General features: G+C 40.4%; 1 protein-coding gene across 3 annotated transcripts in view; it reads right to left on the bottom strand.

The window, feature by feature from the left end:
- The window catches only part of grm8a (glutamate receptor, metabotropic 8a), a 211,173-nt gene that overhangs the window by 38,573 nt on the left and 145,692 nt on the right, over positions 1 to 26,908 (bottom strand). For all 3 annotated transcript variants that reach the window (XM_069156778.1, XM_069156777.1, XM_069156779.1), the window contains exons 6-7: positions 24,999 to 25,136; positions 6,787 to 6,990 (exon numbers count right to left, since the gene is read on the bottom strand). In XM_069156778.1, the coding sequence (XP_069012879.1) occupies positions 6,787 to 6,990; positions 24,999 to 25,136 (342 nt within the window). The remainder of the gene's footprint in view (positions 1 to 6,786; positions 6,991 to 24,998; positions 25,137 to 26,908) is intronic.

Raw genomic sequence — 26,908 nt, forward strand, 5'->3', positions numbered from 1 at the left:
GCCGAAAGGATAGACTGCAGATGACTCTCTCTTCTCTCCCTGCTTCCTTCCATCCAAAGTTGTTATTGGCCATGCAATGTTCATGTGTCTGTTACCTATCGACCCCCTCACACCTTTTCCTCATTGTCTTTTGCACATTTTCTTTGCCTCTCCTGCCAACAGGCTCTCCCATTATCCAAGCCAGCTGTTCATCTCTGTCCTCTCATTTCTTCCGCCGGTATATGCCTCCCTCATCTCCTCTCCTCTCCATATGTTCTATCCTCCGACTTCCTCCAAGGTCATTTGGCCCAGGTAGACTCTCGACGCCCTGTAACCCTCTCTGTCCCCTTTTGCTCCGTCTTCCTCTCTCCAAGATCATTAATGCCTGGTAAAGTTCATCATCTCTGAGCGAAGCTACTCCTTCGGTACTCTCCTCCTGTCTCTCTCTCTCTGTCTCCCTGAGGTCATTATGAACAGGTGAGCTTCATCACCCCCAGCTGGTCAGTCCCTCCATCTCATCACCACTGTCCCTCCCTGTTTCATTCTCTCTCTCTCTGTCTCTTCCTCCCCGGGGTTGTTCAGCCAGGTACAGAGTTCATCATCTCAAAGTCAAGCCCCTCTAATTAGTGCAAGTGGGATCCCACGGGGACGTCCATCTTCTCTCTCGGCAGGAGACATAACCTGCAAGTGATAGGATCACAATGGGAGCTACCTTGCATGACAAAACACACACACACACACACACACACACACACACACACACACACACACACACACACATATATGCCCACATAAAAGACAAAAATAGGCACAATTTTTGTTATCGTTCTCTTACTTTGCAGACTAGAGGTGAAAATCTTTGGCAATCTCACAATTAATTTCCGATTCTTGGTGTCCTGATTCCTTTCAGAAGTGATTCTTGATTCAAAACTATTCTTATATTTATATTTTGGCTCCTCTTCACTGCATTGTCCTTTGCCCACTGGCCTCCAAATGAAAAAGCTGACGGTGATGCAAAGTGAGGGTCAAAAAGTAGCAGTAAGTGTGAGAATGGTGGTTGTTTTCAGGTTCCTTTTTAATCTTTAAGAGTTATTGGAAACATCTTAGTCGTCTTAATGTACGGAAATTATGAAATGAAAGGGCAAATCACTCACTAGCATTGTTGTTAACCTTGTCTCCAGGAAGATTCTTTTTTTTTTAAAACTCTGCAAGGATTGGACTTTTGGAAACTGTTTTGTTTAAAAACTGTGGACGTTGTTATTTTCTGCACCCAGCCTGAGTGAGCCGCACTGGTTTTAAAGTGGGTGTTCAGCAGTTTGTCTCAATTGTTGAAGCTATAGTTCGGTGTTCTGCTCTGCACCTCTTCCGGCAATGGAACACAAACTGCACAACAAAATGCACCCAAATGTCGACTGTGACAATGAACTATGACTCGATATGTGTGTGCCGAATAACGCCTGGGTTCCATCAACATGAAATTATGAGATTACACGTTATTGAGACTTTTTTTTTTTTTTTCAGATTCAGAAAAATAACAAATGCGAAACATTTGTCACCCACCACTATTCAAAACAAATAACCATAAACTCTTCAGTCAGAGGGAGTGTGTATATTAGCATGAGCAGAAAAACATTTCCTTCCCAAACCAAATCCTATGTTAGTACATAAATGTGGGCGTTTCAACCTTTGTCGCTGTAACCTGTTTATTAAAAACAAAATGTGAGCTGTAACTTTAAACAAAAGGCAAACGAAAGCTGAAATAATAACAATTGAACTATGTAGATTCCTCTCGGCCTGGAAAACAAGTAGAGCGACATGCCCGACATAGAGCTGCTTATACCACATATGCACTCTCAGAGGTGTTTTAAAATAAATCACACATCTCTCGATAGAACCTGCTTGTATTTCCTTCCCATTTGAGGCATAATAAATCCTTGACATAACAAAAAAAAATGAAGGGGTGAACAGAACGTGTATATTTAAGACGTCGCTTGATGAGTCAACGGCTTTAGGGAGCTGGACTGACAGGAGCACACAAAAGCGACTGAGAGTCTAATAAAATGCTAACAGGAGATAAAGAATAATAGAGAGGTGGTGAGGAGGACAGAACAGAGAAACGGAGAAGACAAATGAACGACAGAATCATGACAGGGAAAGAAAAAAGACGGAGGAGCAGGGTGAGGGGACAGGGGAGAGTAATGGAGATAAAAACATTAGCAAGGATGTCATTTGAAAAACCTTTCTGGGAACCACTTACAACCAACAGAAGAAATTAATCTGTGTGTGCAACCACAATGTGTGTGTGTGTGTGTGTGTGTGTGTGTGTGTGTGTGTGTGTGTGTGTGTGTGTGTGTGTGTGTGTGTGTGTGTGTGTGTGTGTGTGTGTGTGTTGGTGAATCTGTCACTCCACAGACCTGCTCAGAGTGAGCAAGCAGAAAATTTAAACAGTCAGTACTCGACAACGTGAACAGACACATTGATAAAAATGTTGGGTTCGATATCGGTTACAGTTTTTTTTTAGTGTCCCTCTGTTATAATACTTTTACTTTGTATTTCATTTTCAGGATTTCTTTTTGTTTTCCTTTTAGTTACAGGTTAAATTTCGAAACTGGTGACGATATGGATTTTGTTTGTTTGTTCTCAAATCAAACTAATAGCAGTTCAGTTAAGGGAAAAAGAAACCCACTGTTACTGTGCCTTTTGATGAAACTCCTTTATCTTTGGAAGCTGGATGTTAATCGGGAACACCGTGATTCACCAGAGAGTATCACATCTTTTGATACTCTCAACAACATTTCATTTCATGTTCCTTGACTGCTGCTCCATACAGAATGGCGTTACAATCTATTGACTGAGGCTCTTTCCTTTTCTCTCTTTAGACAGTAGGTTGATGCACATAGTTTAGATATTTACACAAGTTTGATTTAAACTAAAGGACAATTTCCCTTTTTTTTTGTCTGCTTATATTAAGACTTTTCCTTTTCACATTAGTAAAATACAGCAGCTATATGCTTCAGAAAAAGGTTTTCTGCATCCAATGATTTGCTTTGTTTTACTTTTGGGTTCCGTTAGTCCACCTCGGTAGGTGTGTCCATTAGTCTGTGTTTGTCTGCATGATTTTTATACGAATTACCGTGTGTATCTGCCTCGATAAGCCAATAAACTCCCCGACAAATAAAAGCTGGACAGCGCAGTGTGTCGCAGATGCTCCAGGGTCAGATTACTTATCGTTCATCATATTTGCTCTGCAATGCCCCAACCTCTGTAGTGTGCGTGCGTGCTTGCGTGCATGCGCAGACATTCTGCCGTTATTCTAGTAGGTGGTTTAAGGTAAGCTCTTATTTTCTTATTTGCTGCTCATGAAGATATATTATCATTCACTTTTTTTGACAGTGGAAATGTGGTAAAATAATGATAAATATTGAAAGTATAATTTTCATCAAAGCAAACACTGTTCAGTATAGGGTATTATTTAAAGATGAATAATACCTCAGCAGGGTAGATCTTTCTTGCTGTCTGGAGGATTGAAACCAAATGATTAAAGTTTTTGAACTTGCTACAAGCTAAAGAACTTTTATCAATAAATATCAAGCATATAACATGGTGTAGAAGAAGTGTTGTCTATCTTGTTAGAGGGGAAGTCCACCTCAAAGATACAGGAGTTGAACACTTTCTAATTAGCTCTTGGTTTCTTCTTTTCAAATCTTGTTTCCTGCAACTGCCCTCGCTTTTCTGCCCTCCTTGACTTGTTCTCTCACTCTGTCTTGTTCTCTCATGCTCCTGCTTGAAAGGTGAATTGGTATGGATCCAAGGACAGCAGAGAGAAAGAGAAGCCATGCCCCAGCAACTTTAACTTTTTCTTTCCCTCTCCCTTTATGTGTGGTAAACACGGAGCGACTTAGAGACCCTTTTCTTCTTTTAGTGTTATCAATGTCATGTCGAGCCTAAACAGGTCGATAACAAAAAACTATTTTAATTGGAAAACACAAATATAACTTAAACTCCAAGACACACAAAATAGCCAAGCTTAAAAGCTTTAAAATGTGTATGGTTCTGTCTGATGTGAAAAAGGCAGATACGAGTAAATACAACAAACAACCCCCCAACAAACCCCATCGCTCCTCTTCTGCACCTCAGTCTCACGCTTTGAAACATTTAATAACAGCCAAACAAAAAAAGTACCTGGGTTAAGATTCTCGGAGAAGACCTTAGAAGATATTAAATCTGAATTTTGGTTAGAAAAGTTCCGAAAAAATGGCGTATTGGTGCAAATGATGCTGTTTAATGGTTTAGCTTAAATATGCAAAGACACCAAGGATACTTTCTACAAATCCCTTTAAATCATCATGTCAGAGCTCTGTAAACAAAACTGTGTTTTGGAAGCTGGAAGAAAAATAATTCAAGATGTGAAACAATTTTGTGCACAAAAAAACCTTCCCTAAATGCCAATACTTTTTAGTGCTTCCAGAAATCGAAGATAAACCATCAGTCCTCTGTGGAAAAAAAACAAAACCTGGAGAGATTTATCTTTGTAACTTTAAAACTTGCTGGTTGGGGTGAAAGGAGGTGTCTGTACACAAATATATATATTTTTTTCCAGATATAATGTTACTGCTGTTGACACTTACATATTGCAATCATGAAATAGCAAATTGTCTCTAATTCTTGTTTTCTACACACCCTCAGATGTGACACAGATTGGCAACTCATTTGCCTCCTTTTTATTCTTGCTTTTCTGGTACTATGGTCAAGGACCAATATCACATTCTCCTATTTCAGCTATTTAACATGCTTGACTTGACTGATTTGTGGTGTGACATCTTCTTACTGCATCCTTCCTTCATTTTTGGTTCATTGTAATTGACTAGTAGAAGGAAGAAGTATGTGTGGAGTTCATTATGGCTTATCTATTGCTTGTTTTAATCTTATTTTAAGACTTAATAAGACAATGCATTTGATCGGTATCAGATACAGTGTGTGATACTGACAGTCACTACAAGAGGCACGCAGCTACAGATTCATTACATTATAATTTGGACATTTACTGTAGTTGATGCTCTTTTCCAGAACTTTCTGTAGTGTCATGTGAAGGTGTCATTAGCTTCTGAAACCGCTCGATAGCTTGACATCAAACTAGTACTCCCATATCGTTTTTAGCTGTATCTAATCTAGTTTTTTATTCTGTCTGGAATTACTGCTAGGGTGGTGTACAGCTCATTCTGTGCAGGGCAACTGTAAGTGAGAAGGCCTCAGACATTCATCTGGGGATAAAGTATATGACCTTGTAGTTATGGGATGATTTCTTCCCCCTCCGGGCCGGCAATAACCAAGAAACACACCTGAGCAGAGAACTGCTGTTGAAGTATGACAGAGCAATCAGTGCCTACCTGTGAATTGGTTTTTGACAGTTCTCACAATGACAGACGCAGATAGCACAGGAAACAACCAACACCGACACACATTTCGCGCACATTCCCCCACAGACGCATGCATGCAATTTTAATCTTACCTCTAAATCAGACAAGCATTCCTGTACTCCTCACAGTGCGACCTCCTTTCTGCACCGCTTGCTCTCCTACTCTCTAACTCATCAGACATTATGTATTCCATACAATACTGGACAGGGGAACACAGGAAATGAAAAGACTGACAGGAAAAGCAGGTGCGGGCACATCAGGGGGAAAAGAGATTAATAAGAGAATATTCAAATGAGACGTCTGATTCTACTTAGAAATGAGCAAATGTTTTTCACTCACTTAAAATCTGAGGAAGTTGTGTAAATGGGGGGTGGGGGAGGGAGGTTGTAAAATAGATAATATGTTAGGGGTAAGCAGCAAGCTTAACTTAATTTTAAAGGTGAAACGCAACGTGACCTGTTTTATGATGAGGATTTGACAAATTAGAAGAGGAGCTCGGATAAGCATTGTTAAAGTAGGAGCTGAACATGTCAAGTCACGGTGAATGAAAACAGCAAGAATACAAGTACAGTGAATGTTTATGCAACAAGAATGGCCTAGACTTTGAAGGCTGATTGCTGCCTCGAATGAGTGCTATAATAGCAATAGTGTTTCCACATCACACTACAGTACATCATTTGAAAATCCTATTGTGTTTGTTATATTGTGCTTCAGCCTGCAGCCAATTGATTGCATGTTATGACCACTTTTTCAAATAAGTCAGGGCTGGAGTCCAATATAACTTTAGAAATGACAGTCGAAGATGCAAACTTTCTCTGCAGTGTTGTCATAGCAACATTTGCCCAGTGACATTGCAAGCCGCCAGAAATGCAGCTATCAAGTTTTACTTTGCTAACCGCATTTTCCATACAAAACATTGTTATAATGAACAGATCTCATTCTGTGCTGCTGTTCTAAATGATGTACGTCCCTTCTTTTACATCCTGCCACAAAACCGAAAGTGCAGCCGTCTAATTTTGCACTGGTGCTCAAATGAGAGACGTTTTAGTCTGGAGTCCTGCTGTTAAATTACAGAACTTTAATATCTTTCAGCCCTATGCTCAGTCTGGAAGGACTGATGGCAGCTGTAAAACACTGGAAAGAAGACAAGTTATGAAATTATGGTGACAGGAAGGATTTAAAAGGTCAGATGGATGTCAGGGATCTGGAAGACTGAGTTCTGCTTCGTAGGATGTTTGCTGTGTGACCCTGTGTGCCTGACGAGCCATGGATGTTTGTCTGTTCATAAATGTTTCGGTCCACATTTGAATCCATATGCATCCGACTTCATCCAGAATTTCAGATAAGCTGAAAAAGAACCACCATGTTGGAATCTAAGTGTAAAACTCACCATTGAAGTTGACGGCACGAATGTGGCTGAGCAGCTCTTTGCCATCGATGTTACTGGCCATCCGCGGGCAGAGGCCTGGGTAGCCATAGCAGAGCTCCCGGTGCATGCGGTGCAGAGCGTGGGCCATGGCGTACACGGCATCCATCACAAACTGAACCTTCCCCTCTTGTTCATAACTGGAGTCACGACCAACCTTCTCCAAACCTGAAAGAGGAACAAGAAAGAAGTGGTTGGAAAATAAACTCAGCCACATCATTCACATGGTGCCCATTTTAACATTATGTACCATGTACATCATAAAAAAGTCCAGAATGTAAACAATCAAGCAAAGACAGAAAAAATAGAGAAGAGAGAGAGGATATATTATACAGGAACTAAAAGAGAGCCGTGGAAAGTGTGCAGAGTTTGGCTCAGGGAGAAGCAAAACAAAAAAGATGAAAGACAGACTGCAGGTAAGAAATGAAAAGGGAAAAAGTGGGGTTAGGTGCAGAAATAAAAACTTTAAACAAGTAAAGAGAGATGAAAACTTCTTGCAAAACAGGTTAACCAGCAGACAGGCAGTGGGGCACTCAGCCTGACAATGACAAATAACTCCTCTAAGTCCATTCACACCCTGGTAGCAAAGTTACAGCAGAAAGAACAACATGTTCCTTCTTTACATCTTCTGAACCACTGATAATGGCATTTCTGTGTAGAAGGGGAAGGTAGGAAAGTGTTTGGAGGGGACAAAAGACACTTCGTCTTCTTTCTGACTCGGGTTTAATACGCCCACGTTTTGAATAATGTGTTTAATGTTTCATATTTCTGACTACATATATAATATACATCCAATGTTTCTTCTTCACTGAAATATTAGTAGAATTTAAATCCTTTTTCTATCATCTCTCCGAAGTTGATCTTATTCCTGCACCTTAATGAATTACTGCAGAGTAATGTTTAGGTTATTTGACTGGTGATCAATACATGCATTTGGCCTTGGCGCTTGCATGTACTATGCATATGCATGCCTACACCCACTCACCCACCCACACACACACACACACACACACGCACACACACAATCCTGTTCCTCCTCTGACACATACATGCACTCACACATGCAAAAAAACACACAACCTCCCCATTGCAATTTATTGAGTGTTTTATGTAATGCCTCATTATCATAATAAGCATAAGATATAGGAACAGAGTGAAAATAAAACCTCCTTGGTGCATTAAGATGAAAATCAGTAATTTACTCTATTGTTCACTTGGTTTTTCATTAAAAAAAAAAGTTCAAAGAGTGGAGTCGCATACGAAGCCCTAACATCCTCAATTCATTACCTGCCTCTCTTCCTATATTTCTTTAACTACCGTAAATCTCTCACTTCTACCTCACTCTCTGTCTATCCTGTCCTCTGACACTCTCGGCTGTATTGCCCCACTTCTCACCAGGAGCAGTCACCTTCAGGCAACACCAAGTGAATCAAAACTGGGCTGAGCGGAATTAACAGGACCAGAGGCACCCTGAATCAATAAAGGCATCCATAAGGAATTCATTCCGAGAATGAAATCCAATCCACAGTTAGAGACGGCTGTCAGGTGCTTTGTATGCACGTCCATATTTGTGGGTGATGGTGGTGATGTGTGAGAGCAGCAACAGGAAGTTAGACAGCATTGTCTCCGGGCCTGCTGGTCCCAGCATGCAGCCAGATCACAAAGTTAGACTAAAGCAGAAAGTCTCAAGCCTCTGGGTAACAGAACTGTGTGTGTGTGTGAGTGAATGAATGAGTGTGTGTGTGTGTGTGTGTGTGTGTGTGTGTGTGTGTGTGTGTGTGTGTGTGTGTGTGTGTGTGTGTGTCAGGAGAGACAGAAGACAGAAGTGAAATGTGTACATGTGTGTGTTACAGAGAAAAGAGACAGAGAACAAAAGGATGGAGCTTGCAGGAGAAAAAGTGCAACTCTTTATCTGTCAGATGTAACCTGTTTGGTAGAATTTCAGTTTTTCTCTGATCCTGCACAAGGGATTACTTTTTTCCTCTGTAGTACCCTGTTCCTCGTGCCTGTTCGCTCACTCTGTTCCTCATACCTGGTAAAAGCACATTCTTCTGAACCACAGTGCAACTCTTCCCAGCCGGTGCAATAACTCAAACCTGTGGCTTATCAGTTTGTAGCTTCACATTACGGCACCGAGGCAGGGTGCTTTCAGGCAACACAATATTGATTTTGTGTGCATATATATATTTCGGTTGATGATCCAGAAGGCCAAGCTTTGAGGAAAAATGCATATGGGAACAACCACAAGCTTAAGGCAACAGACTGAAACTGGGGGTCAAAACCTATCGAGTTATTTCCCTTCACCAGACACGGATAAACAAGTTGCTGCTCATCAGGGGTGACCGACATGCTGTCACGCATATCACCGAGTTTAATTTGCAATTTCACAAGAAAAAAGCAGCACAAATGTCAGTCACCTATATTTATAAACAAAAGCATGCACACCTTTTGGCCAACAACCTGCCCAAACTTCGTGATTACACACATTCACACTCCAGTAGGGGCGGAAAGAGATCGGAGCTCTTCTTATTAGCGTATGCAATTCTGGCCACAAGCCCAGTTTTCAAACCTCATGGCCAAAATCTGTATTTAATTAGCTTTCTTAACTGCCAGTGAAGAGCATATTTTATAGTGTATAATAACATTTTGACATTCCACAGATTTGTCTTTTATTTTTATTTACAAAGATTTAATGTATGCACATATTTTAAACAACATTTTAAAGGCTAATACGGATCAAACTGTACAACTGAGAGCCAAACGCTTTGCCCTGATGTTACTCTGGTACCCGCTTCAGTAATGTGACTGATGCTGCTAAACCCAGTCAAAAGCCTGTGTGCAGCACGGTGAGGTGAGTCCTATACTCGACCAACTGCTGTGTCTGTGGAGACAAAAAAACAAAACAAGGAAAAGGTGCAGCAATGTGAAGCTAATGCAACTAACTGAGTGGCTAACTGCTTTGATGGTTCAAATTGGGAGTCAATTTACTGCTCTTGTAACTAATCTCATGGTAACAGCCCCCTGATACACAGAATGTAGATTTAACATTGAACAAAGAGTTCATGGATTTGTTTCAGCACATTAATCTATGAAGAGCACCAATCAAAATAAAAAAGGGGAAATCAGCAATGATATCCTATAACTTTTGACATTTGTGTAATGTCTGATCTTTGTGTTTTGTTATACTGCTGTCGTAGTTTCTTGAGTGCCCGGTTTTACCCTTAAACGCATTGTAACAATATTACATGAAGTGGCCTCAAAAAGTATTTGGACAGAAAACTTCTATGAGGTGGATAAGATTATTTCAGAAGCTTGTGTTCATGTGGTTTTGTTGTTAAAACACCATTGGGTGGCTACGGCAACGTGGACAGAGTCTCAAAGCCACAGGGGTTAACAATTTAGCAAACTAACAGGGAGGTAACGTAATGCAGAAAATGCAAAGTCACAGAGGGAAAAGATGAGGCCGTTGGGAAAATCAATGTTTTCCTCAGTCGCATGCTATTATCCAAGTTATGAAGACAAATTCTATGTGACTAAAATTACATAATATATGCTAAACATCCAACGAAATGTTAACCTCCATGGCCTCTGCTATTTCTGGAAACGGCAGCAAACAAGTCACAACTCATGAACTCGGGGCTGAGCTACAGTGCAGCCTGTAGTTAAAGGGCTTTAAACTCGAAAACTTCCTCAATGGTAACACACTGCACTTCTCTCACACTGCACCACAGGAGCGTAATAGATAAAGGAGGTGAGAAAAATGGATTCAAGTATCATGGGAGTTGGTCATTTGAGCCGTATAAACCAGAGAGCAATATTCTGAGATGTCTCCACAGTCTCACTAATCAACAAACGGCCCTCAGGCTGTCTAATGTTGCACCATAATCATGGACCTAATTATGTTAATAGTCCATAAATAAAGCTAAACAAGACATTAATTAGGGAGTCCTTTCACAGCAACATACCTTTACATAACACATGGGTGCCACTGATGCACCCATTATAAATATTTTTGGCAGCCAAAATTTGCCTAGTGCAGTCTGTAGTTTACTCCTCCAATAAAAACAGAGTGAGTCCATTGCAAGGCCAATACAATCAAAACATTCCTGCAGAATATCAACAGCTCCACAATACATTCGTGCATCCATCTGTAGCTTTAGCAGCTGGCTGCTGCAACTGGTGATCCACAACTACATTTGTAGGAATTTATTGTAATAAATAACATGATACAGTCATCAGAAGTGGTGTATTTAGGATTTTTTTTTTTTTGGACAGCAATTTGTATGAATTAACACAAGCAGAGAAGCCTGAGAGGCCTACTTCAATTAAAGACGTTGGGTAAAATTGTTTGATTGAAGGTTATACATTGCTAACGCACAACTTAAAAAGGCACACAAGACTTTGAAAATCTATCAAAATCAAAATGAAATACTAAACATTTTACTTTTGTGAGGGCAAACCTGAAGAGGTTAGAAGATACTTTCCAAATGATCCCAGAGGAGTGCAACAAAAGGAGACATTGGCCGTGTCCTTTTAAAATAAATGAAAAATTGCAGATTGCAGACAACAACACCATAAATACCATAATAATTGCATTTTTTTTGTAACTATATTTGCGTCCTCACTATATAAAACAGATTTTCATTTCATGTCTTTCTGAACAGAAAATCCTCTTTCTTTTTTCAGATGTGCTCACGTGTTGGGATTTCAGCATTTGTGCAAATATTCCATTTGTGCAAATTCCCATTCGGAAGAAATACATAACAAAGTATTGTACTTTGAGCCATAGATCAACGTGCCAAGCGGTAATGAGAATTTCTCTCTGCTGTTCTTATGAGATGTGAAATGACACGATGCATCATTAATCAGCATATCGCAAGAAAACGCAATCCTGCCAAGAGAAAGTTAAACGGCTGTTGCTGTTACGAGTGCTTCTAACTGGGAAAACACTGCTGTCTCTGTTTCCCGGGATTGCGTCAGATGCTGAAACCGGAGCAAGGGGCATGCGTGTGTGCGTGTGTGCGTGTGTGCGTGCATGCGTGCGCGTGCATGTGTGTGTGTGTGTGTGAGCGTGTGTGTGTGTGTGCGTGTGTGTGTGAAGAGTACAATACAATACAGCTTTTATTGCATCTGTCTGCCCATTGTCTGCAGCCAGTAACACAGAGCGACATCAATAAAATGCATTCATTTTGTCCGTGCACATTATGTGTGCAAGTGCACAGACAAAAGTACAGCTTTAACGGAGTCTTTATTTTTATATAGGGTTAGAACATACTGAAAATATTCAGTATTCATTAGAATGTTTGTGTTGGCTTGTTTGTGTGCGTTTGTTTGGGTGGAAGGAAGAGAGACTTTTGGAAGAGATAAACAGGGTTGAGGTGGAGAGACAGAGCTGTACAAAGATGGATGTATAAAATGTTGACATGCTAACACGCGTCCTCTCTGTCTTGCGTACATTTCACTGTTTTCCATTTTCCAGCCAGCGCCCGCTAAATTAAATGCAGCCTTTCTGCTCACTGTTAATGACATCGGAGACCACAGGCTGTTCGGCTGCTCGGGAAGGGAGGATTTGCACTGAAAACTCTGCGAGGCAGAAGTACAGATGAAAAGTAAGTTTCATGTCTCATAAAAGATCTGCAAACCCAAAACTGCAGGAGGAGGTAATCATCTCCATATGTGCCTCCAAGTCATTTTCATATTTTGTGGTTGAGTATTAGTTCTTGTTGTATGGGCATGCAGGCAGGGAGCATTGATCTGTTTCTAGATCTGTACAAATGGATTATTCATCTTGATTCTGTTTATTAAAAGCCACAGGCATGGAAAAAAAAAAAAAAACTTGATTTCATGATGAAAGTTTTGTTCGAAATTGAGATAATCGGTTTCTAGATCCTGACACCTGCTATTACAAATTCAATATTAGCATAGAATTAAAATTTCAGTTTGCAGACAACAAAAAGAGAAAGACTCCTACAGCCGAGACCCGGTACTTTAAAGAGAGCTTTGAAGTTATGGTGGTTTTTCATCAGGAGCACTGTTTAAAATTGATCTTGAATTTTCAAACACACCTCTTCAAATAACACTTAAACTACATGACTCACCACCTGAATCGTCTAACCTGGCACTTCAACATCAATGCAGAGGTGGTGATACCGTGACTCACTGGTAAGATCAGGGTGAGAGGAGATAATAGAAACAAAAAAAAAACGGGTATATCCTTAAGAGGAGAAGTGGCGAGTTAATCAGGCTACAGGCTGTGATAAAAAACGTAGGACACCCTGAGCTACTGTAAAGAATAAAATAGCTATTTTTTATGTTTTGTTTTTTTTAAATAGTAAGACTCGACGCTGGTGTGATTTTTATAAACTATTAGTTTAACAGATGTTGAGAATTCAATAACTCGGAGAAAAACAAAAGGGTGTTGTGAAATAATATTAAGTCTAATCAAATTGTGCCAAAAGTAATACTAATCTAATACTAATAGTTTTTCAGGTTTTGACTAACTTTCTGCCTGACTTGTAGTCAGCTGTTCAGCGCTTCATACAGGAAATTATGTAAGGCGGCCATTTTTCAAGTCTCTGCTGTGTCGACCTGGGTAAAAATAACGGTACCAGTACCTTGACTTCAGTACCGGTACCTGAAGGATACTTTTTTGATACCAATTATATAAAAGCATTTTCACAAAAATGACATCGCACAAATCTTTAGTTTCATGCATTTTAGAGGGGAGAGTGGTTGTTTTGTTTTTTGCATGGTACGATTTACAGATGTCCCCTGAACAGCTCACATGCAATCGTTAACACTAGACGCTACAATGTACTAATGTTCCTTAAATGCCTCTCAAGGAAGCTATTGCTAGATCCTACAATTTACCGATGGTCCCCAAACACCTTCGCTCGTGAAGCCAGCGCTGTATCTAATACGAACACAAACCAATACATTAAGGCATCGAGGTGAGACTAATGCAAGAATGCTGACTGGCTAAGTGTTTTGATGGATGCCTTCATGGACCAGTGTGCTGGGCAGATTTTACACGAAAAGTGATTGATGGCACCACAGATGACAGACAGAGTAATGAGTTGAACAAGCTCCTTAATTAAACATCAATTTGGAACACACATTCAATTCCCTCTCCACTCTCATCAACTAAGAGATTTTTTTTTCTATTCTTTTTTCTTCTTCCCTTCGTATTGCTCACATATTACAAAATATATGAAAAGGAAATGTACTTATAAACTCAGAATAATGCAAACTCAATTCAGATGGTGATGAATACATTAACATAAAGGTTGCTTAATTAGCTTTCCTCTCATTTATCAAACATGGCTGAACGACATGAAGGCGATGACAGGATAGGGAGATGCTGCCTCCACGCACATCATAATTCACGGACATTTAGAAACAATACACAAATACGGACCTATTTTGCTTAAATATGGTTTTGCTTTATATGTCATACCATATAAAAAGATTGGCTCACCCGCCCACACAAACCCTCACACACCATGCGCGGATACAGACACACATCTCCTGTTCAAACTGTGCATGTCTGACTCAGGCTTTGTGGCGAATCTGCCAAGAGAGAAATGAATAATCAATAGGAGAGAATAGGAAATGAGCATCAGACTGAGATTCTGCTTTACATGATTTGACAAGAGAGCACTGAAGCCAGGGGTTAGGTTAGGTTAGGTTAGGTTAGGTAGTTACTTTATTAATCCCCGAGGGGAAATTTTGCGTGTGTGTGTGTGTGTGTGTGTGTGTGTGTGTGTGTGTGTGTGTGTGTGTGTGTGCGCGTGCATGAGCGTGAATTTTTGTTCCATAATTGGTGCTTGCATTTTGCCTGCGTGGAATCAGAGATCAGTGTCAGATATCTGCAGATTAGAATAACCCTTTTGTTGCTGCAGTGATGCTTGTGTAAGTCAAGACCATAGTCTGTATATTTAAGTAGACGTAGTGCCGGGAAGTGCAATATCAGAGTGCCTCTAGGGGGGTTGGTCCCCAAAAAGCCTCTGGCTCCATAGACTCTCATTCAACTTCTCTCATGAAATACAAATTCAGAAAAAAATGTCGACACGTGTTTATGGTGTTGATGGCTAAAGCCCCTCCTCCTTATTATTTTTCTGATGGTTCATCTGAAAATGATCCCATCATTTAGATACTTGGCCTCAGAAGGGGGCATGTCTGTTTGATTGACAGGACTGTGGTGCAGTCAGTTTTCTGCTTTTGGTGGGCGGGGAGTAGTGTGCACAGGTTTCCAATCAGATCGAGTCGCATCTTCCGCTCACTCAGCCCCAGCTCGACCAAATATGGTCACTTCTGGTTTCAAACCACCCAGCAGTGTCCTGACCAAGGACACTGCTGGGTGTGGTTATCGGTGCAAAACAGCTCTCTTCTGATGACATCCACCAGTCAAACCGTGTGCAGTCAGAGTTTAAATCAAGATTTCAACTAACTACAGAGTCCAACAACAACTAGCGATAGTAGTTTGTCTCTAAAACCTTAAAGCTTGCTTGTCAGGTCTCTTTTCACATGTCACACATCTTTGCTAATCTCAGTCCTCAACTTGCCAAGTCCAACGTTACTACTACTGATATAAATTGTGGCTAAACCTACAAAAATAAGACCACAGCTCCAATAAACCAGAATTTGTTGGAGCTTCAACGCTCTCATTGAGCCTGCTTCTTCCTTCTTATCCTCGTCCTTCATCTGCCTTCTCTTCTCCCCTCAGACCTGTTGTCAGACTGCAGTGGGAATGTTTTCTGCTTTCTAAAGAGCAATTCGCTGCACAACGCCACTTTTCATGAATAATGTGATGCCACTGACATATGTGGGTAATATATATTACATCTCTACATTATTACTGGTATATATTACCGCTGATAGTACACAGAGCTAATATAAATTATGCATTCGTCATTATTCATATTATTCTGAATCACTGTCGTGGCACAGCTTGGCTATGCTCACGAGCTCTCCCTCTCTGCCTTTGACTTTTTTTTAATTTCCTTTTTGTCAATCCGTTCTTCTGTTAATCTCTCTCCTGCACAGCTTTGACTTCAACACAAACAATAATTTCTTGTTGGTGCCGCTGAAGTAATGTGTGCTTTGTGTCAGCGGGCCTCCCGTGTTCTCACTCTCGATCAAGCCCATGTAAACACAGCCTGAGCAAACACACAAAAAAGGGGAGAGATTTGGGACAAAAAGAGACACGAGTGAAGGCAGAGAAAGAGTAACATAAAGCTATGGAGAGAGAAGGGAGGGAACATCGGATCAAGGTAGACAGAGGGTTGGAAGAAAGAAACCAAAATAAAAGAAGGAATTAGTGATGAGACGTAAACTGAGTTCATGGAAGGAAAGTTGGGGGCAAATATGAGAAACAGACTAATGAAAGAACAGAATAGGGCAGGGCAAATGATAATGCCATCTATAAAATCACATCAGAGGAGCAACACTCATACTTTCTCCTGCTATATGCCGCTCAATGCATGCATTTGCACATGTACAAATGGGATTTTAATGAGAGCATGTGCACACACGGGTAAGCACTCAGACAAATGCAGAGAGAAATCTTATGCAACATATTTTTAGATTGAATACTAATATTTTTTTAGCCTGACATTATCAAGAAGTAACCATGGTGATGCATTTGGCTCTGGTACATAACACTGAAAACAGTATTGGATTTTGTAAAGTCATTATTGCAGGAAGTCATCTTCCGTTCAATCAACCTGTAGTATGGTTAAAATGACTCAGGACAACAAATTAGTGTTTAAAATCTGGCTCGTATTTTCATAGTGTTGGTGATCATTACGATTGAAGGTAATTGCTGGGATCTGGGAAAATGATAACATAGACTCCTGGATTAATCATATTATCCAAGGTTGGTAGAGAAAAACACAGCCGTATTAAATGAATGGAGGAATGATGGCCAAAACTACAAAACCAGGTGTGACACAGCACAAGCTGTCCTATAATTAAACCACTGATGCTCAGTGTCCTAACTCATTTTTACAAATTATTTTGAAAGTTTAATTGAAAGGCACCGTGATTAGTATTACAGATTGGTAACATGTCAGCAGACAGACAAAGTGGGCAGCTCACTGGTGAACGTAAAATGGAGCCATTAGAAGCTAAACAGGTAGGTGTTTCCTTCAGGGGTTGGTGGAGACCAAAAAAAGAGCTAAAAGGAAAGTGAATATGAGACATTTGTGTTACAGCTTTATGTCAGTGTTGTGTTTACTGTAGTGATGGGCATCACCCCCCCCCCCCCCACACACACACACACACACACACTCAAAGAAAACCATTCATTGTTAATACTGCTATTATTTATGTTTATTTTTTTAGCTTAGTTTAAAAATTTTGGGCCGTCCTAAGTATTGTGACTTATGCTAACATAATCACGCCGAAGTACCATTAATGCAGAAAAAAAAAAAAAACTTAACCCAAGAAGTGTGCCTCGTGTGCTGGTATATTTAATTAGTGCGCATCAGTAGTTTTTTTTTTGTCTGTATGCATTTGTGCAGGTGTGCTTTCAGTGGAGTATTAGTGACCCAGTGATGTGTAGCAGACCCACCGCGAGCAGTGCGTCCCATCAAGATGGATTACCGTGCGTGCGTGCGCGCGTGCGTCCTGTCATAACAATGACAGATGGGCAGCTCAACACTGATGCATTCAACCACACAGCAGTGTCTATGATGGCAACAAGTAGTCTCACATGGATATCCACACAGATAAAGTTTCTCTGGGATGTAAGAGCTCAGGCACTCTTTACATGCATGCTCTGCAGTGCATGACTGCTTCTCATAAATCAGCCATCAGCCACACACTTGCACATATGCACACCGAGTGCATCTTGGAGAGCCGTTAGATAACCATGCCGTCTACAAGAAAATGAAAAAGGATCATTTGACTGCAGCTAAATGACACTTCATTTCACCTACTGCCGCAAAGAGCCATAAAACACTGTCTGGGGCTGCGTGCAGGTCTCACAGTCTGCGATCTGTCTGTCTGTGCCTGTCTGTCTCTAATTGTCCATCAAGCTCTCCATCTGTGTTCGTCTCCATCCTTCAGCCTGTTCAGCCCTTGGGCCTTTTCACAGGGGAGGGAACAGTTTATTCAGCCTGTGAGCCTAATAACTCTCCTTCCCCATCGACCTCGTTAGGATATGGTCTATTTGCAGCCAGTGAACATGTGTTTGTACGCGAGGGTAAATGTGTGCATGCTGGGCTAAGTCAGGATCTAATTAACTCCTGGATATGGTAGTGTGCATCTCGCACTGACAGATCCATGCACACATCACCAGTGTTGGATGAAGACTTTCTATCTTGAAAAGCTGAATCTTTTACTGACTAAGAAATGCATTTGTGTGTTCAGAAAGCAAGAGCATCAAACTATCGCCTAGTAGCCTTTAGAAGATAAATTGCCTATTAATAAGACTCTGAAAAGTGTTAATTATTTATGTTGAACTAGGGAAATGTAAAGCCTGGTGTGTCTGTGCGTGTGGTGTGTGCAAGAATTTGCTAATCTTCTGCGTTTGCCTATTAAGTATGGAGGGAAGTTACAGCATAACCTTCATTAGGCAGCGGCAAAAGGAACTCCAGTCTCATGGTAATCTTACTAATCGCGGAAAGTAGACCGGAGAGCTCAAACTATTATGAGGATTTTCTCTCTCAGAGTCCGTACTCCTTACAGACATCCTTTACAGTCAAACTCTCACCTGGATGATTGTTTTGGACTCACTAATGGTGTTGTGTTCCTCATACTTTACTTAAAATAGTGACCTCAACTTATGATTGTTTGCCAAAGCATTTCATTCTGTGATGTGAGCTCGTGCTTTTACTTAAAGCATACATTGTGGTAGAGAATTATAAACTCTGAATGTATTTTATGTTAGACAGTCCCCTCACAGAAAAAACATTTGAACTCACTTGTGCAAAAACGTATGTGATCAACTGTGATTGTGCACATGTGAAGCATGCAGTTTTGGAAAGTTTTCATGGTTTAATGTGTGAAGAGCATGTAGATTGTCATGTGAAAACTATACCACATATTTTCCCCACGTGATCACATGTTCAAGCATGTGGTAAAAAAAAATGTTGGCAACACGTTACGATAAGGGTACATGAATTAACATGAATTCAGGCATCACTTCAGCATTACTTCATGCATTAATACATCAGGGAACCATCAGAAAAGATTCTCACAAAGAATTCCTCATGATCATGCTTAATAAATCGTAATAATTGATGGTGCATGAATTCATGCATGAACCCTTGTTAATTCATTCACCCTTCAAATGTTATCCATGTTTCATATACGTGATCACATGGGGTTCATGTTGAAAGCATGGGAAACTCGGGTGTTTTTTGTTTTTTTTGTGTAAGGGCTCTGTATAATGTATACAAAGTAATATTGTCCATAAAGTGTACATTTATTGTATTATATCTGCACCTAAATTCTAACTTCAAAGTTAAAACTGTTCTTCACTGTCTGGATCTTCACCGTATGTTTTGCACCCATTTAGCAGATATTAAAGATCTCTAAATGTGAGTTACTGGACCCATTAAACCCACCTTGCAACACTGGATTCATCCATAATAAGCAAAGCAAGCACCAACTATACAGCTGCATAAAATATACATTATTACAAATTGCTTTGCAAATAGCTCTACAAAAAGCTCCTGTAAAAGATCTGGCCCATCATATTACTTATATGTAACCTCTGATGTACAAAGGCCTACGTTTATGAATTGAGCTCACTTTTATTTGTCACATTTATAGAGAAATATAACAAAAGTACGCAGCAGATTAGTTTTTGTGACCATGTTAACAGTGACTTAGCTCACATACGAGGGTGAGAACAAGCGGCTGTAAGACTAGTGAGACAGTCTGAGTGAGAGTCTGCAGTTGGGAGACTAATTCAGTTCAGAAACAGTTCAGCCGAGTATCACGGCAAAGCGTGCAATACACCCGCCAGTCCACTGGTAGGGTGCGTTTCGTTGTGGCAGTTTTCCTTGCCGCAGCCTGCGAAGTAGACGCCCGTCTCATGAGACAAATGAGATGAAGTACAAAAGCTGAAAGACCTACTAAGTATTCGGGTCTAGTAGAATGAAGTTTTGGTGACGAACCCTAGCCGCGTTTGTTTTAGGAAAAGAAAACCTAATGCGCGGTTAGGGTTTTGTTGTCCTAACCCTAACCACAGGGTTGTCTTTCCCTGACCCTAACACAGGGTTTTCAACAGGGTTTTATTGTCCTGAACTACATGGTTTTTGACACCCTTGGCAGGCAAAGCTGTGACATTGACACTGTCCGCTAGTGAACTGGCGGGTGTATTATAAACTTTGGTGTTATACCAGGGTTGAACAATTTTGATACAAGCTAAATAATCCCATCTGCAAACTCACAATTTAGAGATCAAATTCCTGTTTTTGGCTGATGATTTCATGACGTTAGGCCCAAAAATGTATTTATTGATTGACTGATTGAATACGTACACCCCCTTACTTTATAATTGAATGGAAAAGGAAAAAAATGGCAAATGCAATACATACTTAGAGAGACAGAGTCAGAGAAAGTCAGACAGAAAAGAAGCTGATGATTGACAGTTGACAAAGTAAAGAAAGATCCCCAAAGATATTGGTATCATTCTCCAGAGAGTGACAGAAGTCACAACCCACACAGACAAAAAAGAAAAGTAAAAAAGAAATAACAGCAAACAGTGTAACAACCTTGTTTCCTGCTCGCAGTGCACTTTAATTCCTCTGCGTACCTGAGGCTCACAGCTCCCGTCACAAACAATGCTTTTCACTGTTGGAATAGATCCACTGATGTGCCCAGGCATAGAAGTGTGTGGACAGAGAGAATGAGACGATGCCCCTTCGAACCTGTCCCCCCCCCGCCCCCTTGTTTGTGTACGTTTTCCTGTGTATGTTTGTTGTCTGTCATGTCTGTCTCGGTGTGTTTGTGGACATCGCAGAGCAGGAAAATGCCGGTTTCACAAAATAAGGATGTGATAGAACAGCCAGTGATGAGTCAGATGACCCCACCCCTTCATTTTCTATGAGGAGCAGTGAATCCATCCTAAAGAGCACGATGACACGCACAGTGAGGCAGGTGGGAATGTCAAAATGTTGTGATTATGACCGGAGAAGGGCTGGAAAATCATAGTCTGATAAACAAACACATCTGATATCTTTCATGTATTTCTTCTTAATGCACTTATATTTTTTTCAGTGTTCATTGCTTTTTACTGCCACATTACTTCCACAAGGCTCGTGTGAGCTGCTTTACTTAGGAAGCAAGTTTACAACAACTAACGGAGGCTAATGGTGAACTCCAATTGGATTCTCTGGGTCATTGGCACCAACGTCAGCAGCTCCGGCCAAATGACAACCCTGCAAAGAGTGTGTGCATTATTGTGAGAAATAGTTGCCAGGAATACATACACCTGTATGTTTATGAAAACAAGGCTGGTGCGTCACGCTGTGGTACATGTAAAAGCACCATATTAATTAACACACAGCTTGTGCACTCACTCGTGATTTTATCTGCAACCACTGGGCATATAAGCGTTTGTGAGCGTGTAAGTGTGTAGGCCTATCTGTGATCTGGTGTCTGCTTTAGTCAGTTTCCCCTCAGGCATCAGTTTTACCTGACTGCACGCTTTCAACCAAACACACTTATATTCCAGCATCTGAGTCGTTCAGGCTGATGCGCTCAAAAGAAAAAAATAGGCTTTTTACTTTTCACTGAGAACTCGGACTGCCTCGGATTTCCCTTTTCTTGTGTGCTTACTATTCTCCTGATGAAACACGGAATGATAGAAATTAATTTGTTGTAATGCATTCTAAATAAATCATTAGGATGAATTTAGTGTACTAGAGAACAGATGTCTGATGGTAGTAGCTCTACCAATCATAAAAAAAATGACATATGTAACTACTGTACTACAATATTGCATATGTGGTTTCACTTTCTGCAGTATGCTGGGTGTATTTCCATAAAATATGAATTAACTTCAAAGAAGTAGTTTTTGTATTGACAGGAATGAAGGAAAATATCTTGTGGGTGAAAGTATGAAAGTAAAGAAAGAATGTGGTTTGGTGAAGGAGAGCCCCAAGTGGATTTCATTCATCTGGTCGTGGCCACCATCTGATGAAATGCTGATTCAATAAGAGTTTAAAGGCACAAGTCATACTAGACTAGATGTAAAGCAGGTTGATAGAGGTGGTGGGTGTGAGTATTAAGGAGCATTCTGGGACACCAGGACTGCGGCTGAGGCTTCCCAATGGCTCATGGGCCTGACTCCACAAAGTAAATACACCTGTAAATAAGTAAAGCTTATTTAATAAAGCAGCTTTCACAGAACAAAGTCACAAAGTGCTTCACAACAACAACAACAAAAGACATTTTCAAAAAGGTGAGACAAAGGCAAATTTGAACACGTATCTCAAGCTGCTTTTTGAAGGCGTCGACAGAGACTGCAGAGTGTGTAAAGAGGAAGAGCGTTCCACAGAGTCCAAGCCATTTAGCTGTTAGACGAGTGCAAGGAAAAAACAGTCAAACCTGGTCAGAAGACCTTAGTGACCTACAGTACTGGTGGTGTAGTGAAGGAGTAAGTCGGCATTATATTCCAAGGGCCTGACCATGAAGGGCTCTATAGGTAAAAACAACAACTGGATGAGAAATGGACCCTGAACATAATTGGTAAGCAATGAAGGGAAGGTGAAACGGGTGTGACACTCTCACCATGTTTCTGATACACTGTACTATGCAGTGTTGTACTTGGGTCTATGAGCAGTTGTCTAAACGTTTTGGCATCCTGTGAGTTAGTGAGGTTATTGGTAGGTGAAAACAGGTAGTCAAAATGAGTCAGCTGACCCTTGCAGTGTTATTCTGCAATAATATGGCCCTTGGTGTGTAATTTAACACTAACTCTTTGCCTTCAAAGGTGTTTGTGCCAAATTTGTAATACTAATTGATGTCTTTTCAAACTTTGCAGCAAATACAGCAAAGAGCTGTTGCTTTTCTCTAAAGGTGGAACTGTGGTACTTGTGTATTATTTGTGTAGTACTTGAGTATTTCCTTAATACTTGTACTTCTCAATAATTCAGAGGGAAATATACAAATTTTGGCTCCACATTTGTGGATGATTGTTGAATGTGGAGAATAAATGTTGAAAAATAAATAACATCTATTGTGTTTTGGATCAAACTGACTCAACATAAGAAGCTTTATACAGAAGTAATTACATCACTTATGCCTTATAATATATAATAGTCTAGCACTCAGGGGTGAATTGCTCAGAGTTATGAGTAGTTTCACTTTTGAAGTTCACTTTTTTCAAGTACATCTTGTTAAAATGTCATATTGAATGCAGATTTTTGTAGTTTTACTCGTAAATTAACTGAATACATCCTCCATCACTGCTTTAATGTGTGGAATATACAGTAATCTTCATCCCAAGTCTAATAGCTTCTTTAGGAGGCCTTTTGAACATCTTGCACTAATTGTAGATGATTCCTCTGGGTATAAACGGTTAAAAGATGGCAGCTTGCAAGTTATTCAAAAACTTGCTCAACTTCAAAAATATGTTTTAATTTCTTCCTCCTTTTCTCACTCTTGCTGTGCCTTGTTAGTCTGTTTACTCCCATGTTATGTTTTATTTGTCACTTTTATTATCATACATTTGTCTCTTTCTGCAATTTGTGCATACAAACATAATGTTTCCGAACTCTCTTCCTGTGAATTTTATTATTTGCACTTTCTCACTTCCTATTTATTTATTAAAAATTAATATAATTAATTTGATTATCTATTTATTATTTATTTCTCCCTTTCAGACCAATCACGTTCAATAATCACACCCATTTCCACATCCTGCCATGAGCTGTGTCACCACGGTGACCTTGAGCAGCAGGCTGCTGATTGGCTTCTGTGTTGATGATTTGGAGGTCGCAAACCCCAGCACTTGGAATTAATGGACTCACGACGACGGGGCCCTCGACACATACACGCCCACCTACACAGATGCCACGGCCAGTAATAGACGGTCAATGGGAGTCACAGCCCTTACAAACCTAATTATGTGAATTAATGGCACACATCAGCTGGGGAATTCTCTCAGTGACACACACATAAGCATACACACTCCATCACAGAAGGACAGAGGTCACAAGCATCGAAACTGGAAAAGGTTGCACAACAAAGTCCAAAGGCTTCACTACCAACTCTGCTCCAAGTAGGCGACTTTTTGTGCAGCCAGTAGCTGGTGTACACACAGGTTACATACATCGGTTGTAGTGGTTAGTCTTGTGTAAAATAACAAACATCAGGCATTTTGATATGACCACAAAATGCAGGTCATATCACACAAAGAATAAAAACATGATGCTTAAAATGACAGCGGCAGGTTCCTATTACACGGTAAATACGCTTCATACAGCGAACACACACACACACACACACACACACACACACGCACACACACAGAGCGAGAGAGAGGAGATTGTATTTACAAGCACAGACTCCAACTGTTATTTAATTTCTCTTATAGCTTTAAGCACACAAGCAGTTGTTCATGTTGAGCTGCATTTCTCCTCGAAGCCCAACAGCTTGTGTGATCTGTTTTAAGGGCACTTATTAGAGCCAGCAGCCCACTTTACAACAAAGATAGTAATTAAGCACGAGTGTTTGTCCCTGTTGATAAATATTCAGTGCTAGGATGTTCCAATGAAGCCTTAGACAATCCAGAGTAATGCGTTTAATCTGCGGGCTGCCGTCAGCTGAAAGGCTTGTGGCTGCTTTCTCTGGAATTAGTCAGGGCCAAGGTAGTGAAGTCCTTTTTTGTAGACATCGAACCAAAACAAGATGAGGAACACTGAGCAAGACGCAAACATGTAGCTAATGTGGTGCAGGTATGACAGAGGACTAATTATAAGAGACCACCTGCCAAATGTCTCAGAGGATAAGAATCACAACCTTCTGTAGAGCGTCTGTGGAAATAAAACACCTCTTCTCAAATTGGCAAAACAATTTGTTTGCTAGAGTAAAACACCACTCGCTCGGAGCAGTTTCATCTATTTTTGTGCCTGTACTGTCCAAACCGAAATAAACATGGTGGGAACCGTGGTGGATTGAAACTCGTACAGTTGAAGAAGTCAAATGTAGACTCTTACCTGTGCATTTCTTCAGGCTACCAGGCCGTTTACCATGCATCCCCAGCTTACAGTTGAAGTTTTCCTCCCAGAATTCAGCGAACCAAACATTTCTTCTGTTGTTGGACAGCGAGCGGCTACGGAAGTACCGGTCAAATGCTGTATAAAAGACAGACAAGGTAAAACATATGGTGAAGAGGGGTTTCTGGGTTTTCTGTTTTTTTTAAAGCTCTTCTGAACACTTCAACCTGTCCATTAGGAAGACTGAACCAGCATCGTTCTGATTAGAAGAGCTGATTCCAACACCTCCAGGATCTGGTTTAATAATGTAATGTGAGGTTGGGACTAGTGCTTCAGGAGTTAAGGGCTTCATTTCCCCTGAGCCTGCCTGTATTAAAAAAAAAAAAAAAAAAAAAAAAAAAAAGAGATTAGAAAAAGATTAAAAAAGAGAAAGGCGCAGGTTATGAATAGTTCACGTATGACTGAAAAACCCTTTCAATGGAGCCAGTCAGGACTGGAGTTCCAATCAAACTCTGAAGCCAAGAGCAAGGAGCACAAACATTTTAAAACAAGCCTTCACAATAGCTTGGCTACTTGTCCAATTTAAGAACGAGAGAAAAAAAAAAAAGGGGGGGGGGGGGGCACATTTTTACCAGTCATAGAGATGGAAATACCTGCAAGGTTAGTCGCTGGCGGGATGAGATAAAAACATGAGGAGAAACACTCCTTACTATTAGGTTCTTTATACCACATTTAAATGTGAAAACACATTTTTACTTGTTGTCCTCTGAAAATATGGGGAAACTGGATTTTTTTTTTTTTTTTTTAAAGAATTTGTCTACCGCTAAATTGTTTGATCCCCATCCTTAACATCATAGGTGGTTTGTTGCTTCTTGAAAACAAAGAGTTTGTTTTGTTCCTGTGGATGTCAGGTATGCACAAGACAGAAAAGAAAAACATCTCACTAAAAAAAGGCCTGTTTCCAACACCACATGCACTCCAGTTATATAGTCTAGTTACTGCATGTGGAACAACCATGAAGGGTGAGGGACTTTCAGATTGACTCAGACAGCCTGTGCCATGGCCGACTCATTATAAAAACTGACAAGATCTGCCTTGATTAATCTGGACTGCTGTCACGGAAACAGCTCCTGTGTGCACCTGGGAAGCTCCACTGATGGTTGCTTTTCTGTGTGGCTCAACAGGAAGTACATGTCATGTGGGATCACATTCTTCCCATTATGAAATGAGATGCAAGCCTCACAAAACTACAGATAAGCTTTCGTGTTACCATGATGCTGTTAAAAAAACATGAAGTTTAGGTCCCACATATTAGGCAAGGAAATTATTGCCACCAAGTTGGCAGTTGTTTCGGGGCACAAAGGCCCTACAGTTAAAAAAAAAAAGTTTGGTAAGTCCGTTTATTTGCTTACTTACAAAGAATAAAAGGAACATCATATCTGATTTTCAGTGTGAACTGACAGTGTCACAGTGTTAAGACACAGAATTAAGCAAGCCTGTCTTCAGTCTGAAACAGTGCTGAGTGTTGCGCCATGTGAGTGATGATGTTTGAAATGATGTGCATTTAAACACCTTATCAGGCAACGAGTTCCCCCAGTAATTAAGTAATGTCTGTGAATTGTGATGAAACCCCAACTTAGTTGAAAAAAAAAAAAAAAAAAAAAAGGCAAATGACCCAAGTGATGTTCACCTCTGCACACGTGAAGACAGTTGTCTTAGCACAGAGACTGACATCTCAAAATATCCCTAATTAGCATGTTATTCCTGGTGATATATTCTTCAGGAAACCTGTAAACATGTAAAAATGATACATGGACTCACTGCTCGTTGCCTGGTCACAGTGAAAGTATTTTTCTTTTTTAAGGTAACCATCTCTGACTCTGGCATAGTACCCGAAATATCAGACTGTT

The sequence above is a fragment of the Embiotoca jacksoni genome, unplaced genomic scaffold (assembly GCF_022577435.1).
Source record: "Embiotoca jacksoni isolate LCO1_2020_lvr unplaced genomic scaffold, fEmbJac1.0.p SCAF_21, whole genome shotgun sequence".
Lineage (NCBI taxonomy): Eukaryota > Metazoa > Chordata > Actinopteri > Embiotocidae > Embiotoca > Embiotoca jacksoni.